The following is a 17798-nucleotide window of genomic DNA, read 5'->3' on the forward strand; positions in this document are numbered from 1 at the left end:
GCATGTTCCCTATGCCCTGCCTAGTGTGCATGGGCCAGCCTAGTGTGTGTGTGTGTGTGTGTGTGTGTGTGTGTGTGTGTGTGTGTGCTCATGCCGGAAGCGAAGGAGATGATACACGCTGTTGGAGTAGGAAGTGGAAATAATGTATGTGTTTGTTTGTGTATTTTTGAAAGAGTGAGTTTGTGTGTGTGTGTGTGTGTGTGTGTGTGTGTGTGTGTGTGTGTGTGTGTGTGTGTGTGTGTTTGTGTGTGTGTGTGTGAGAGAGCGAGAGAGAGAGAGAGATGCAGAGAATGAGAGAGGAATATGGGAGAAACAATGTTTTCTGTGTGAGTTTGCAGCCCTATATGTTTATATATATCTATATCAAACTGATTATGCGTTTGAATCCCCCCATCATTTAGTGCTCTTTGTTAATTATGAATCAGCCGTGGCCCTGCCAGCAGTCTCCTGTGTGGCTGGCTCCCCTGCTGCCCCGCGGTGCATGGCTGCCTTTGTAGTCACTAAAAAGCCTCATACACCCGTGGTTCACTGTCGCTGTTTTTTTCCCCCCTTCCGATGCTGATCTCAGAATCTACTCTCCTAAAAGAGGGTCAAATGTCACTGGGCCAAGACATTTGTATTTACACATTTAAGACTCACAAATACTTAGACGATGTATCCGCATTTCATCAACAATTTGAACAATTTGATCTTACTGTCAAAAATCCCACAGATATTCAGGGCACTATCACATACACCATCAATGCATGCTTACAGTTGAGAAGTGAAAGATAAGGTTATGTTATTGATTTAAATAAATGGAATAATCAAAATAGTTTCGGACAATTTAAATTTTTTATTATTTTAATTGCCTAATCAATGTTTTCTTTCAGCTCTATTTAATGCAGGTTTGAAGGCCTTTTCTTTGGGTCTTCTCTGCTCGACATTCGCAGTTGCACAAGTTCATATGAGCAACATGCTAAACCTAAATTTATCTCAGCAGATATTAGCATTCCCTGTCTATTCGCCTGCAGTAAGATTCACAGCATGCCTCAAAGACGTTTCTGGGGATCCCCTGGTTAATGTTTCAAATAATTCTCAGGCGTTAGGGCAGATTGGTTTGGGCAGATACATACAAGGCTTTATACCTCCATCTCAAGCTGTGTGTGTGTGTGTGTGTGTAGGTGCGTGTGCAACATTCACAGGAATGCTACAGGGGCTTCTTAGCGCTCACAGGCTAAACGGCAACATTATTCTACTGTTGGAAAGAATTTAGTGAAATTCAGCTCCACACTGCCTCACAAACCTGCCCCAGGGCTCTCTGCCTGTGTGTGTGTGTGTGTGTGTGTGTGTGTGTGTGTGTGTGTGTGTGTGTGTGTGTGTGTGTGTGTGTGTGTGTGTGTGTGTACGGTACATGTTCCTCATGCTGTTCCTGTTGTTGGTACATTGTTTTGTACATCTTTCTCTGTTTTGTATGCTAACGTTGTGATGCTTGTCGCTTTCTCTTCCTCATTTATCCGCTTAATTATTCTCCCTCTCCAATGCCGATGAAAAGCGTGGTGATTTGATCTTCAGATATGAGCGATCACTTTGCAGCACACACACACACACACACACACACACACACACACACACACACACACACTCACACACATTCCTTCATCATCCAAAATTAATGGACACAATCCCTAATCACCATATCAATAATTAAGCCCACTTCATCTCTGATATATTTTTTACGAGATACGGAGAGGCTCAAATCAAAGGCAGCAAACACTCCAGTCTTAAAACGCATTATGAATGACTTTTATCATCCATAGTTAACTAATATCTTTATTTTTAATTTTTTTTCCAGATTCGTGCCAGGCCAAGGCGTGGTATTGTACCCCCAGATCGGGGACAAGTTGGACATAGTGTGTCCGCGTGTGGAGGGGGGCGTGCCCGATGGAGTGGAGTATTTCAAGGTGTACCTGGTGCCCCGGGACCAGCTAGAGAGCTGCACCATTACCAAGGCAGACACCCCACTGCTCAACTGTATCAAGCCCGACCAGGACGTCAAGTTCACACTCAAGTTCCAGGAGTTTAGCCCCAACCTGTGGGGCCTGGAGTTCTTCAGAGGGAATGACTACTACATCATCTGTAAGTACACAGGGATAGTTAACTTAAGGCTTTGTTTAAAGGGTGTGGGGGAAGAATAGCTGCCTAAAAACAGGTTTACTGTTAGAAGAAGCTGTTGGTTGCTTGGTGACACACCTTACATTTCTGGGTCAAGTGTGTTGTGTGTTGTTGTTGCGACCGTATTGTAGTTAATAGCTGCTCTCAAATGGAGACAGTGTGTATTGCTAACCGCAGATATTCTCACAGGACTGCACTCCAGTTTTAATCATTAGTTCACACACACCCGCACTAATTATACATCTCTTACTAATGCACGTCTTAAAAATTCCCTTTTCGGCTTGTTTATAAGAACTAAATGTATTGTACGTAACAACATATGAACAAATCCCTTCCGTGATAACCTTCAGAATAGTGCTCAGAATGATTACGGAAAGGTTGAGTTGATGTGAGTGCTTTAGAAAGTTAAGAGTTTTGATTCAGATGATCGAAAAATAACAAATGCTGAGATAATAGCCATTCAAGGACCCTTTATTTAATACAAAGGAAAAACATGTTATGGAAGCAAAATAGGCATACATCTAAAAATGTACCACCAGTGCTTGAAAAAGTCCCAGTCACCCTTCATATCCATCCAGTGTCAGTCTCAGTTATTGGCCTGCCCTTGTACTTCGGGCATCCTGGGAGGAAGTAGTGCTGGCTGGGGTGTTTTTTTGGTTGACAGCCCCCCTGGTTTGGAAGATGGGAGGTGGACTGAACCATCTGTGTGGCGCTGGTGGGGGGTGTGTGTGTGCGGTGGGTAGGACCATCTGTGAAGCTCTGCCACCGCCATCTGTGAGCCGTCACTGGGTTTCTGACGGAGGAGAAGAAAGGGGGAAGAAAGGACAGTCAGGAGAGGAGAGGAGGAGAGGAGAGGAGAGGAGAGCAAGGCATAACGCTTACTATTCAAAACACTCTCTAGTAGCTTAGAGAAAGTTGCATATTGCAAGATAATTCTACCAGATATTAAATGTAATGTACTCCACTTTAAGGCGCTGCAGGTTAATACATTCGCTTCCATATCTTCTTTCATTTAGTATAAATCAAAGGGTCCAAAATGTACATTGAGGTGTTTATTCGACTAAACCTTGTATGTATGTATGTATGCATGTCTGTATATTTCTCCTATACAACCATCTTTAACGGCTATTATCTCAACACTCTGAACCGAAAAATCTCAACTTCTAAAGCACTTACATCAACTCCACTTTCCATAATTATCTCAGAACTATTTCTTAGGTTTATTAAAGAAGGTATGTGTCCATACGTTGTTAATTGTCTGATTTATGATTGCCTTAACTCGCATGCAGACTCTTGTGAATGTACATTTTCCCCAGAGCAAAGTACGGCAATGTCCCTCAAAGAGATCTGTCAAGCGGATTGCTTTGATGCCTTTTTTTCAGTTACACTTAAAGTTCAAAAGCTAAACCGGCAACAATGACTACACTGACACATATTAGCTGCAGGATATTTGCATGGCCGGGCTTGTCCCTGCTGTGTTTAAGAGTAACAGGTTCTTTTTTTTTTTGGTCTTGCAGGTAAGACATGTATTCAGACTACTGTACATCATAGCAAATAAATGCTTGAAAAAAAAAATGCTAGTACAACCACAATACAGTTGAGTGACAAATAAAGTACACACCAAACACCAAAACACCTGTACAAGCAAGCAAGCATGCACGGCGCGAGCACCCTCATCCCTAGAAGCCGAACATAGACTTATCCGTGGTAGTGTGTGTGTGTGAGTGAGTGAGTGTGTGTTCAAGGACCCCCCCCCCCCCCCACACACACACACACACCTCAACACAGCGGTTCATCCGTGCTGGTGTTAACTTATCTCAGTACTCTTGGAGCGCCGCCTGCCTGCTCTCCTGCCGCTTAGAAAAAACTTGATCACATTGAAGTGGATGGGAATCAGAAAAGAAAAAAAACTGGCTAGTGTTAAGGTAATTTAGGTTAAGGTAAAACAATTAAAACATTTAAAAGATTGCACTTAAATGTTAAACTTACAAGTTAGTAGCACTAACATAGTGGCACTTAGTAGTTTGGTTTATTTAAGGCTAATGTATAGTGAATCTTGGTGTTCTGGGTTTGTACCTTCATGGTTGAATGCCCTTATTGGAAGTCGCTTTGGATATAAGTGTCAGCGAAATGTAAAGTAATGTAATATAATAGAAGATCTTAGGTAAGACAGTGCAGCGTAGTAGTAGACCATGGCAGGTGCATGTTATAGTGAGCACATGTGGTTTTCATGTGTGTGGCACAAACAACTGATAATGCAAAACACATTGTCCGACTATCAGAACAGAGGTTGTGGTGGCTAACCAACATGCTAATGTTTAGACTAAATAGAGGAGGGAGGGAGCTGTTTACACACTGGAAAGTGTCACATTTTGAGGTAAATTGGCTCTCCTTTGCTATAGCTCTGGCCTAAGCTTTTGCTGCACTGCAGTTAGCATTGTGGTGTTATGCTGTGCATCGCTATATACAGTAGACCTACACCTCGAAAAAATGAGAGAGAGAGAATGAAAGAAGTGTGCAGGAGTGTGCGTAGGTGGAGGCAGATTGGGTATTTTATTTTAGCTTCCTGTAATGGACTAAGCCAGAGTTTGAACCTACAGTAAGCTTGTGGGTTTCAATGCGCGTTTTTATGTTTAAGGTGAATAAGGTATGGAAATAGACACATATATATGGTTAGCACTTGACTTGCCTGTGTGTGTGTGTGTTCCTCTAGCAGCGTTGCCCAAGATCTTCCCGCCTCACAACACTTCTCTGGGAGGATTTTCATTAGTCTTTTGGAATTGAGCGTTCGATATTTAATTAATGAATCAGCGTTTAATCCCCCAATATCTTTTTTTCTCTCACAATGGACGAGGACCCAACATCTATGTTCCGGATCTCAGTCTCATCCAATTGGATTAATGTTGCCTCACGTCGGGGTATTGTGCCAAGACTAGAGTAGATTAGATGGGCATGCTTGTCACATACGCACGCACGCACGCACGCACGCACGCACGCACGCACACACACACACACACACACACACACACTCCAAAACCACCCCTTCAAACAACTGTGGCATCAGGCCTCAGCATTTGGCTATCTCCTCCTGTACTACCAAGCCCTCCTGTGTGTGTTTGTGTGGTGTGGTGTGGTGTGTGTGTGTGTCTTACTGTGTGTCGGTGTGTCCTTTCCATGTGGTTATACATTTGCAAACCGTGTGTCGTGCATAAAGAGCCCACTGTATATCTCTACACATTTGCGTCCAGCCTGCTTACATGTGGGCGCCTTTGCGTATTATTCTGCGGCCGCACAATGCTGCTCCAGTTGAGAGCAGATGATTTTGATGTGATTGTTTGCGGCAGCATGGCCTGCAGCTGAGAACCTAGTGAGCTAGATGATTACATGAGCTAAAGAGAGAGAGGGAGAGAGAGAGAGAGAGAGAGAGAGAGAGAGAGAGAGAGGGATGAATGTGGAGAGAAAGGGGGCAGATAGAGAGTGACAGAGAGAGAGAGAGAGAGAGAGAGAAACAGAGCTAAGTAGAATGGGGGCATAGAGAGAGAAATGAGCTAAAGAGGGCAGGATAAGGCCAGCAACTGTGTTTACAGGCACGGGGGAAACATGGGCATTTCATCACCACTTTAATCACTGTATGTTTGAGTAACAACAGAAAATGCTCCTGTGAGCCCATTGAAACATGAATTGCAAAATGCTACAGTATATATTAGACCCCTGATGGCATTATTGTCACTGTTGCAGCCGTTAATGTCATAACGGTTGATAGCCTTATAACTGCCAGTTACGTCATTATTTTTCAGTGATTACATTATCGGCTATTATTAAAAAAAAATTGTCATTTATAACATTCTTGGCTGCTCCTATCATATTATAAATGAATTCTAATGAGCAATGGTAGATTCTACTATGTATCAGCATGGGGAATATATGAATGGGGGGAAAACAAGTGTATTTTTAACCACAACTCTCTCAATTGTGCTTGTAATTGTAACGAAAACACTTATCTCCGCTGTTATCATTGTGCGGTTAAACATGTAACTTGTAGTCATTGTAATGAGTTCCCATGTTTGTGCTTTCTTTGAGCCTGGGCGCTGGTGATTAGTGCTTCTAGTCATTAGGCCTTGGTCTTTGTTTGGGGAGGGGGGGTCACCTGTCCCTGCCCCCCCCCCCCAACAGTCCGGCGCCCCCTGTCAGGGCCAATCAGAGCACACAGTGGCTGACAGGTCTTAAACCAGCTCATAACCCCGACAGCACCGAAAGGCTTCACGCTCCACAGCAGCCTGATGGCCTGTAATTACGCTCAGCATTTAGATCATAGCTGCCTTTGTCTGCCTTGGTCTTCCTCTCTCTTTTTTTTGTCATTTTTGGGGAAAGATTCTCACTCCATCCTTCGGTTTGTTTGTTAATTTCTTCTATAATTCTTTCCTGTGTCTTCCTGTTGTTGCTCTGATCCACTATTTATGAGTAGCCTCTTTCGTCTGCACGTTGTCTATTAATTATACCCACAGCATTTGGCAGTTTTAGCAAAAAAAAGCCCAGATAGCAACTTCAGATAGCTCACATGTTTGAACTCAGTTATGTCAAGTGAGCCTATTTGTGTAAAAAAAAAGATATTAAGTTGTCCTACGTCAGATTTAATACAACTGAAACATTAGCTTACGATGATCTTATATGACTATGAGCCTGAAGCTAGCTCTCTGAATGCTAGCACAGTGATGTGCAGTATGTGCTAGTTGCATTAGGAGAGAGAGAGAGAGAGAGAGAGAGAGCAGGAAATGGGAGTTAAGAGCTCCCGGTGTTTATCTGGATTGCGGCTCACAATTGACTGTCTCATTAAACACAGGGTGATTTTCCACTCTCTTGATTTGATAAACAGGAGAAAATTAAGTTAAGGTGGGTGAGGAGGGTGTGTGTGTGTGTGTGTGTGTGGTGGTGGTGGTGGGGGAGGGGGGGGGGTCCCTGTGTTTGCCACGCATGGCTGGGATTGTGTGGTTATGGTGAGTGCTTGCGTTATTTGCTAGTGTTAATTTAACAGGTGGCTCTACACACATACACACATAAGGACACACACACAGACACTCAAAGGAAGGACCCTTGTTTGACACACTTCTTGCGGTTGTTTGCAACTCCATGTGACTGGTGTGTCAGTGTTTGACAGTGTGTGCGTGTGTGTGTGTGTGTGTGTGTGTGTGTGTGTGTGTGTGTGTGTGTGTGTGCGTGTGTGCACTAGTCCTGGAACATTTTTTTTACAGACCCACTCAAGCTGTCACTTTGGTCTGGAGCAGGTACTTTGTCACAGCCAGTGAGTGATTTTTCCTGATGGGCCTTTTTCCCTGCTGTGGAGACTGTTTTGTTTGTTGCATTTTTGCCTGAATCTGACTACACGCAAATGTGTGTGTGTGTGTGTGTGTGTGTGTGTGTGTGTGTGTGTGTGTGTGTGTGTGTGTGTGTGTGTGTGTTTGGAACTGGTCTTTTTCCAGTGCCAAAAAACACCATTTTATTCACATTGCCTGCTCCAAAAGCGTTGAGAAAATAGACCCCGGTAATTCACAGTCACAGGATGGAATGAACGGTGAAGGGAAAATCTGACGTAGTTGTTGTAGCCTACTTTTTTCCCCCTTGTAGTTTCTCACTCATTGTTTCGCTGTGGTTGCCTGCAGAAGGTCACACACAAGCTGAAGCAATGGGTAGATTTTTTTTATATACCTATATATTTTTTTTCTTAATGGTGCTTGCGGGTACTTTTATGGATTATTTTTTGGGATATTTGACATTTTCTTTCCCTCTCTTGTACTCCCCCTATACCTCTCCTTACCCCCCTCCCTTTCCTGTCTACGTCTCTATATATAAAGCCAATGGTAGCTGGTAACTAAACGCATTAGTGAGCTTCTTGTAGCAGTGTGTGTATTGTCCCAGCATAAGGGATTAAGCTAGTTAACTCTAGCCAGCTATAGTCTGTCAGCCCTGTCCAGCCGTGGGCCCTTGTCTGGCCGCTCTGCAGAGGAGAGCCAAGTCATTGAGCCAGCCCTGAGCCCCCCCCCCCCCATTCAACAATCCCATTCTGTTAAAAACCCAAGTCAGGCCTTCCTTCCCTTGGACTGCAGCCTTGGCATAGTAATACTCAAACATTTAAAGGGGAATTATTTGGAGTTTAAAAAATTATCTTTTTTGCACGATTTTCTTTCTCCAAATTTCTCTCATGGAAATGTCTTTAAAAATGATCTATTTTGTGAAGTCTTAGCAAGGAGGTTGATTCTGTTCTTTTTGTGACGTTTGGAATGATTCAATGGGGCAAAGGGAATGGAGAGAAGGGAGAAATGAAGTGACACAAGTAGCAGTGTGTGTGTGCGGATACTGTTTCGGCAGACGAGACCTTAATATGCCGTCTTGTTCGCGGTTCACTGCCTTTCACACGTCTCTTCACCAACCAATCACTCAACTCAAGTCGACGGTGTTAAGATGGTCTGTGGCATGCCGCGGGAAAATTCATGGGTGTGTGTTGTGCTAACAGGTTTGGTTTATGAAATTAACACACAAACATGCACGCAGAGGCCCACGCACAGACACACACACACACACACACACACACACACACACACACACACACACACACACACACACACACACACACACACACACTGTACATATAGGGGCACACAGGAGCACACCAAGCCTTTAAGGAGCTTTGTCTGTAATGTGCTTTGGTCTCCACTGGGAAGCCATAGGTCATGCTAGAGTAGAGAGACAGGGGGAGAGATGGAGGGAGGGAGAGAGGGAGGCCTTGTTAACATGCTCTTTGTGTCCGCTCCCATCACCGTCTTATTGAGGCAAGCAAAGGGGAAGTCAGATCAGAATGATTGGGAGCTGGAAAAGGATGGGAAAGGAGAAAGAGAGAAAGTGCATTTTCTGTCCGCAGCTATTTCAATCTGGATCTCAGTGAAGCACATGCCTTTCAATTCCCCGGCTGTGGCTGGGAAAGCTTCAGGAGGGGAACGTGATGAGGCCTTAGGCTTAGATAGCTTTATTAATAACAATAATTCCTTTTATTTATGGGCCCCTTTCATAAGACTCAAAGACACCTCACAGTTAAAACAAGCAGAAAATACAGTCATAGCACATATTTAAAGTTATACCAGGCGAGTTGACAGTATACGAGTTGTTAAATAAAATGAAACAAAAACAACATATCCGCGAGTGTGTGAGAGAGGGGAGCTACGTGGGCTATAAGGTCAGTCGGAATAGGGAGGGTTTTGTGGGAGGTTTTAAAGGTAACCTCAGAGTGCACATATGAGCGGAATTGAGCTCAAATGCTACAAAAATGCTCAGAATAAATACTGAAATTGCACATGTTCACAGCACCCTATGAATACTTCACACACAGTGCAGGTTACAGTCCAGGGGTGAATCACTGAGATATACAGTGGGTTAGGGGTTATTTGGAGTATAGCGGCAGTAGTAGTTGCTGATTTTTTTCTTTTTCTGCGATTGTGCTCAGGGGTAGCTGTTTAGGAAAAGGAGGTATAGCAGCTCGCAAAGGTTGGAGCCCTGATGAGGAGTGAACTGGGGATGATGGGGTGTTGTTCGTGTGTGTGTGTGTGTGTGTGTGTGTGTGTGTGTGTGTGTGTGTGTGTGGGATGGGGGTCAGCGTTGGTGGTGCTTGAATGCAGGCCACTGCTGCACGCTGGCGGGAAGCCAAGCCGCTAAGCCCCGGCAGCTCGTTAGCCTCTGTGTTACTGACCTGATAGACCACAAGCCCCCTCCTTCCCCTCCCCTCCCCTCCCTTTCCTTCTCCCTCTCTCTCCTCCTCCCCTCCCTCCCTCCATCCTGCCTATGCCCTAGCCCACTCCTCATCCACCCTATATGCAGTTTTGCTCAGTGGCCTGTGGGGGCAGCGTTGATGATAGCAGAATAGCAGAGATGATGAGGTGTAGCATTTTGTGGTGTGTGTGTGTGTGTGTGTGTGTGTGTGTGTGTGTGTGTGTGGGCCAGGGAAGGAAATTGGCTGTCCCTTAAACACAGTATTTAATGGCATACTTCTGTTTGTCTCCTGTGTTCATCAAGTGGGGGTTTAGATCCTTTAAGTTGTTTTCATCTAAGATCCATTGAGGTTTTAATCACCTCCCTTAAAACATTTGAAATTCTCATCGCATCCAGTTTCATCCTTGGATTTTTATTTTCTTCTCGTCAGCAGATATCTCTCTTTCTTCTACTGTAGGCTGGCAGCAAGTTTGGGCTTTTTAGATATGAGCGTACAAGGGTTTTTAAGTGTTTTTAAAAAAAATCCCAAGGTGTGTTCTTTAAATGACTGGCCACCACTCTCTGGTGTGTCATTAGCGCACGATCACGATAGACTGCAGACTGTGTCCCACAGCTTGCCAAGATGGCCTCTGTCACCTCCCTTAACAAGGCCCCATCAGCACTGTGTAAAAATGTTACAGTCACAGTGACTCAGGATAATTGGACTTGTGGGGCTGTGTAGCATTCTGGTGGGGCAAAGACACCGAGGTGATGAGCAGGTGAAGTTTGATTTGATTAAAAGGGGGCGGTCCCTCAGCGCAAAGCTTTCAGTTCCTCTGTTGTCTCTGGGAAATGTCTGGTTTTTTTTACGAGTTGATAACTTACATTAAAAAGATGTCAGAAACGTTTGAATAATATGCAAATTTAGCAATATCTAACTAATTATCTGTAGATTTGCATCTTTTTGGTTCAGAGTATAAAAAAAACGAATCTTGAGATAATTGGCCGTTAAAGATGGTTCTATAGGAGAAATATACAGACCCAAACAGACAAGATTAAGTCAAATAAACACCTTATTGTACATTTCGGACCTTTGATGTACCATGAAAGAAGAACAATGTTCTGACCCAACTCTAACCCTCTCTCTCTCTCTCTCTCTGTCTGCTGTAGCTACATCTAACACCACCATGGAAGGCATCGACAACCAGGAGGGAGGAGTGTGCAAGACCAGGTCCATGAAGATAATCATGAAAGTGGGACAAAGTAAGTATTGCGCCTTTAAAACCACAGTCTTTTAGTGCCTGCGGGCATGAGCAGCCAGGCAGCTATACAGTGCAGCGCTAGCACATTGTGCTAAATTGCAAAAGAAAAGCCCAAATAAGGTCACACACTACGTAGTAAGGGGCTGTGCATTATACAGCCCCATCGTCTCCATGACACCTGGGGCTGGGAGGGGGCAGGAGATTTAATCTAGCGGAAGTCCTAATGCACTGATAAAAAAACACACACACACACACACACACACACACACACACACACACACATAATTGCGTATGCTTGCATGCACACGTGAACTGGAAGCATCTGCTGTTGCACACAACTAGAAGCCTTTCTACACATGCTCGCATCACGCACACAAACACGTACAGGAGTTTACGACCATGTTCGCATGACAGACACACACACACACACACACACACACACACTATGCCCCACATGCCAGACACGATTGGACCATATTCCTAATTATAGCGATAATTAATCATAAATCAGTTGTCCGGCTGCCACCCACATAGCGGTAGTGATTTCCCGGGGTTGCCCCTCTCTTCTCAGCTCCGGATTCAGAACACATTGAGAATCATTGAAGGTCACTGAAATAATGGACGCTGAGGTAGAGAGAAAAAAGAACAGGTGCTGAACAGGCCTGGACATTGGTTTTTGCAGCTTAATAGCACTGGAAAATCAGCTCATGTGTTCAGAGATTTAGGCTGGAAAAAAAGTGAAACGGAATGTACTATCAAGTGTGGTGTTGGTACGGTTGAAAAGTAAAGAATTCCTCATTAATTTGTATGCATCTGCTTTTTTTCCCCAGATCCTTCAGACCCTATTTCACCCAAAGACAACCCGACCAGAGTGCCCTACCCTCCCAAGCCGGACAAGGACGCCCACAACCCCAATGACGTGCTGGAGAAGCCAGGTAAGAACCGCTGTTCGCTGCTTAAAGCCTGGGGAAGAAGTGGTCATGTGGAGTGGAGGGATTTATCTAAACTATTTGGCATTTGGGCCCATGATTGTTCAGCCGGTTAAGTGCTGATAGCGCTATAAGCTAAGCTAATAGCTAGTGCACGTTTCGCCGGAGCCACTAAGGTGTGTGTGTGTGTGTGTGTGTGTGTGTGTGTGTGTGTGTGTGTGTGTGTGTGTGTGTGTGTGAGTGAGATAGAAAGTGAAGGAAAGAAAAGGTCAGCGATTCATCAAGCGGGTAATTGAATGGTGCCTATAAAACTGATAGGCATCTCCGGCATGTCAAGGACTTATAAGGTTTTTTCCCCCCCGCGCTGGCCCCATTCCAAGCCTTAACCCGGCCACTTAAGTGACATTTTGCAGGGAAAATGATCCGATCGCTGTCTGCCATCTTCTTAATAAGGACCCATTCGTTCAGCACAGACACACACTTGTTCCTGCAACCCAATCACACAACTCAGACACATGTGCGGCAGGCTGACGTGCAGACCCTGCTCTTATCTCTGCGATTATATTGCAGTTGAGAAAAAATCTCCCCAAGATGAAAATCAGATCGGCAATTTCCGCAGCCAGCTGTGTAGTGTGTTCAGAAAAGAGGAAAGGGCCTAATAAAAAAAACAAGCTGATCTATGTGTGAACTGTTTACCCGGGGCGTGGCCTCACCTGATATTTTCTGTTTTCATATCGTGGCAGTCTACCATGCTTACTGTTAAGGTGAATTGGGTAACACTTTTAACTTAAATATATCATAATGAGAGTATTTCTGATACAATGGCCGTTAAAGAAGGTTATATATCCCGGCCACTAGCTGAGTGCTATAGTCAGAGTGTCTGATGAGGCAGCATAATCCACCTACTAAAACAATGGCAGGGTCCTTTTGCTTGGTGCTGACTGCTATCCGCTATCCACTAGCTATGTATCGCCGGGAGGCATGAGCACAGCTTGGGTTTCATATTTGATGTCTTATGACGGCATCACATATTTCTTTATCATTTTTCATCCACCCCAAGGGTGACTGTATCTTTTTATGTCTTTGAAAAAAAAGAGGCAATTTATTCAAGTGCCATCTTACCCTGCATCTACCACTATAGGCCGTTGTATCTCTTCCTATCAGGCGGCGTTCTGCCCTCGCTTCAAGGTTGCAGTCTTACACCGGCTGAATTTGAATAGCCAACTGATCGAACATGACCTTTCAACAAAAGCCTTCCATAGGCAGGCTTCACCCCTCAGCCACTGTTCCCATACGCACATTCACTGTAACACTGTGGAAAGATTGTGAAGAATTAGTTAGTAAGCTTCATTTTGGATCCTCAGCCACACACACACCTTTTTTTATAGCGTTTAAAAAACCTAGTCCAAAAATCACTCCCACTTCACACAACAATTGACCATAATTTAAGCTCCTTTTCATCCTAGACACAATGGCTTTATTCACTTTTTTCTGTGCACGACCGCCAGTGTACCGCCGTGAATCCCTTTAGAGGAAAGTGTAAATGCCTGTCAGCCCTATAGTCGGATGATTATCCTGTCTCACCTTTCTCTGTAATGACAGGCTTTCCACTCCTGCCTGTAAGTGTAGCCATTTGTAACAGGTATCAATCCTTTTTCGCCCTTCAGATGTGTTTCGGAGGGCAATGTTGCTCTGAGCTCAATCAGTATGATCAAAAATGTAATAAAAAAAATACCGCATAGGTCTTAAAAATGCATTCTCGGCACGTCAAATCCTTAGAATGTGCTTCGTGCTTAGAATGATTGTGGAAAGCGTTGTCGATGTAAGTGCTTTAGAAGTTGCTTTAGAATTTTAGTTTGGAAGTATTGAAAACACAAACACATTTCTGATATAAATGTAGTTACAGGTGGTTGCATAGGACTAACATACAGACGCAAACAGACAAGGTTTATTCAGATAAACATCCGAAATGAAATGTCAACATTGACCAATGCTAAAAATATTTCAGCCTGCCTTCCCTTAACTGTATCACCTTAACTAACCCCTCTCTCTCTCTCTCTCTCTCTCTTAGGCGGCAACGCTCCCAGGGGAAGCGACGAGACCAACAGCAGCAACAACGGCGGCAAGGCGTCCAGCGTGATCGGCTCGGACGTGGCCATCTTCGTGGGGATCGCGTCGGGCAGCGTCATCTTCATCATCATCATCATCATGCTGGTGCTGCTCTTGCTCAAGTACCGGCGGCGGCACCGCAAGCACTCGCCGCAGCATGGCGGCGCCACCCTGTCGCTAAGCACCCTGGCTACGCCCAAACGCGGCGGAGGGGGCGGCAACAACAACGGCTCTGAACCCAGCGACATCATCATCCCGCTGCGGACCGCCGACAGCGTCTTCTGCCCCCACTACGAGAAGGTGAGCGGCGACTACGGACACCCGGTCTACATCGTGCAGGAGATGCCGCCGCAGAGCCCCGCCAACATATATTACAAAGTATAAAAGAGAAGAAAAAATGATATGGACGTATTAGCGTGAGAACTTTTTTTGAAAGAAGAAAAAAAACGCCACGAGAGAGACCGACTGGAACAATCCTCCTATGTATGTATAGGGGCAAAGCGGGCTTCTGATCATTTTTTTCAAAGCCACGCCGGCAGCAATCTCTCTCCCTCTCACTCTCTCTCTCTCTCCCACTCTTTCGTCAACTCCTCCTCCTTCTATGATGTTTTGTCACTATTTTTTTTCTCGGTCGATGTTTTAATGCCGATAGCTTGTGGCTATTATGGTCGAGGCCACGTAGCTGCGATTGGGGACGGAATGCTATACAGAAAGTTTTGTTTTGTTTTGTGCACTGCATTCTGGCATTTTAAAAAGGGGGGGGGGGATTTACATGGAGTGTTTGGCGTGGGGGTTGACCAGAAAGTTAGACAAATGCACAGTGCGTTTTTTTATTTCTCCTTTTTTTTCCCCGGATGGGGACAAACGCATGGATGTGTATGGACGTGAAGGGGTTTTTCGGGCACACGAGAGGATTGGCTAAGAGAGACTATACTGCTCGGGATGAAAACAGACAATAACGAGTGAGGAGGAGAGTACGAAGGAGGAAGAATATACAAGGCTTGACCATGAACTCACAAAATGGCCGCCTCTCTTATCTGATGCTCCCTTTTGCCTTGGCCCCAGAAAAGAGACTGTGTGGATTTAGCAGCCGGATGAAAAAAAGGCATGACAAAGGAGAGAGAGAGATCCTCACACACCGATTCCTCTCTGGGACTTTCAAAGTGACTGACTCAGAGAGATCACCCATTCACCCACATGCTCACCACCACCACCAACCACCACCACATAGACACACACACACACACACACACATTCACCCGCACATACACACATACACACCGTCTCACCGGTCAATGTGAACTGTTTGGGTTTTTTTTTTAAAGTGTGGATTTGCACCATTTCTCCTCATCGCCAGGTGATATGTAGATAACTTCAGTCAGATATTACTTGAAGGTTTGAAGGTGAAAACAAGAGATCTTTTCTTTTCTTTTTGTACTGTCATAACATTAACTATTATGTGTTTTTTTTGTTTTGCTTTTCATATCACGTAGTAGTCGTTCAAATTGCAGATAGATCTTTCTTTCCTTTGGTGACGTGTGCTATTGTCCGTGACATTCAGACACACGTTTGGGGGTCCACTCGCGTTTGAATGTCACATACAACAGTGGCTACAAGAGAGAGAGAGAGAGAGTAGTAAAAGAAGAAAGAGCGAGGATTCTTTCGACTTTGCGGTTGAAAGGGAATTGGATGCATGTCAGGTCTGCCTATACAGGTGGCTGCTGGGAAGAGTGGGGTACTCTCACATACATAGAGCAGCACTTTGAAACCTTTTTTTGGGGTAACCTCCACTCTTTGCAGTAGCCAGAGAGAGAGAGAGAGAGAGAGACACAGAGAGAGACAGAGACAGAGAGAGAGACAGTGATGGCTAGGGATGGCAGAGCAGCTGTATATCCCGTCAGGTTTTGTTGGTGAGGGCTCGCACCTCAACTTCTCTAGAACTTAGGGGGCCAGGAGGAAATCCAATTCGCCTTACTGCTGTTTTTTTTGTTACGCATCAGGTGAAGACGAGGCCCAGATGTCTATAGTTGAGGTTAGCGTAGCTGGCTGAAACTAGCTCTAGGTACTGTAATGTTTTACCCCGAGGGGTCCACTGATGAATAAAGGCTGCCCTAAGGGCCCAGAAAGCAGCGTGACCGGTGCTCTCCTATTCTTGTTTCAAATTCTTAAAAAAAAAAAGCACAGGGACATCTACTTACATTGTCACTGTTTCCCAATCTCCATTAGCATTTCCATGGTTTGAGTTTTTGATTTTTACTTTCTTTGTGTTACAAGATAAAGATGTACATTTAAAAAGGACATTACACACAAAAAAAGAAACAAATAAAAAAGCAGAATTTATTTATAATAGACACATAGAGCACAGGTGTTGTCAGGCGGTATGGAGAAAGCAGAAGAAGAAGAAGTAATGTTAATATATTATAAGTGCACATTATGCAATCTAGGTTTTTGATTATTTGAAATCTCACCAACCCACCGAGTCCCATATTTTCATGAGCTCTGGCCCGCACACAGGGCTGGGTCCTGGGAAAGGCAGCCTGGGCCCGGGCCCCCTGGGGGGACTGGAGTTATCTGACCCAAAATAGCTCACATTGGTGTATACAAGGGCAGAGTAGCTGTGTCTAGCGCACTCACTCCATGTAGCATCTCCCAAAGGTTAATAAAACACCCAGTGCCCCTGATTCTCCTCCCTCATGTTCCCTGTGCATTTGTGTATGTGTGTGTGTGTGTGTGCGCGTATTGAGCAAGTCTATATTTCAGTGACTTCACATTCATTAATACATTCAGCTTAGGTTCATAGTTGTGACTCTAGCTGTTCCCTGAGCATGCATCAGCCCATTGTCAACATTGTCATTTGTTCATGAATAACATCAAAATTTCACCGAAAAGCCAAGCCTTGTATGATCTGAGGTTTGTGCCTCTAAGAGGCTACAAAATCTGCAAATATGCAATTCTTATTTATTTTTTTAATCGATTCTGAGATAATAAAAAAAAACTCCTATGGAAAGTGTTCTTAACCACTGAACGATGTAACAACAAACAAATGACACAAAATAAGCAAAGTACGTCACACAAGCCTGCTGTTAACTCTTATTTCCTTCATCATTTGTAGAATTATTTTAACCTTTTTTTTCTGTTTTAACTATGTGCCGTAGTACAAAGGTAAACTGTGAAAAACGAAACCATTTAAAAGCATATGTATCACACACCTGAACAGGAATTTAAGGAAAACATAAAAAAGACACACACACACACACACTACAACAAAGAAATGGCTGTTTAGTTGCTGTCTGTCTGCGGCAGAATATGACAATCTTATTAGTTTCTTTTAATCTGGCGTCCTTTTCTTAGCTGCCACTCCACTAGCGCTCTCCTAGCATTGGCCAGGTTTGGTTTCAACCTGTTGCTCTGAGAGTGTTAGCACACGGGCTAGGAGAAGCACCTCAGGCTACTGTAAAATGCCTTGCTCGTATGGTCAGCCCTTGGTCACTTGACTCAGTAATTTTGCACCGTACTTCTGTAGGTAAGAAAACTGTAAATACATAAATGTTTGTATTGTATATGGATCCTGGGTTGTTACAATAGCCTTATTCACCTTTTTAGGAAAGTA

At 44.3% G+C, this 17798-nt stretch overlaps 1 protein-coding gene across 1 annotated transcript in view; it reads left to right on the top strand.

The window, feature by feature from the left end:
* efnb2a (ephrin-B2a) overlaps positions 1–16350 on the top strand; it is a 27511-nt gene extending 11161 nt beyond the window's left edge. The window contains exons 2-5 of the mRNA XM_080038263.1: positions 1835–2118; positions 11059–11151; positions 11981–12085; positions 14151–16350. Of these exons, the coding sequence (XP_079894389.1) occupies positions 1835–2118; positions 11059–11151; positions 11981–12085; positions 14151–14572 (904 nt within the window). The 3' untranslated portion in view covers positions 14573–16350. The remainder of the gene's footprint in view (positions 1–1834; positions 2119–11058; positions 11152–11980; positions 12086–14150) is intronic.
* Positions 16351–17798: the final 1448 nt, after the last annotated feature.

This window comes from Ammodytes marinus, assembly GCF_949987685.1.
Source record: "Ammodytes marinus genome assembly, chromosome: 12".
NCBI lineage: Eukaryota > Metazoa > Chordata > Actinopteri > Uranoscopiformes > Ammodytidae > Ammodytes > Ammodytes marinus.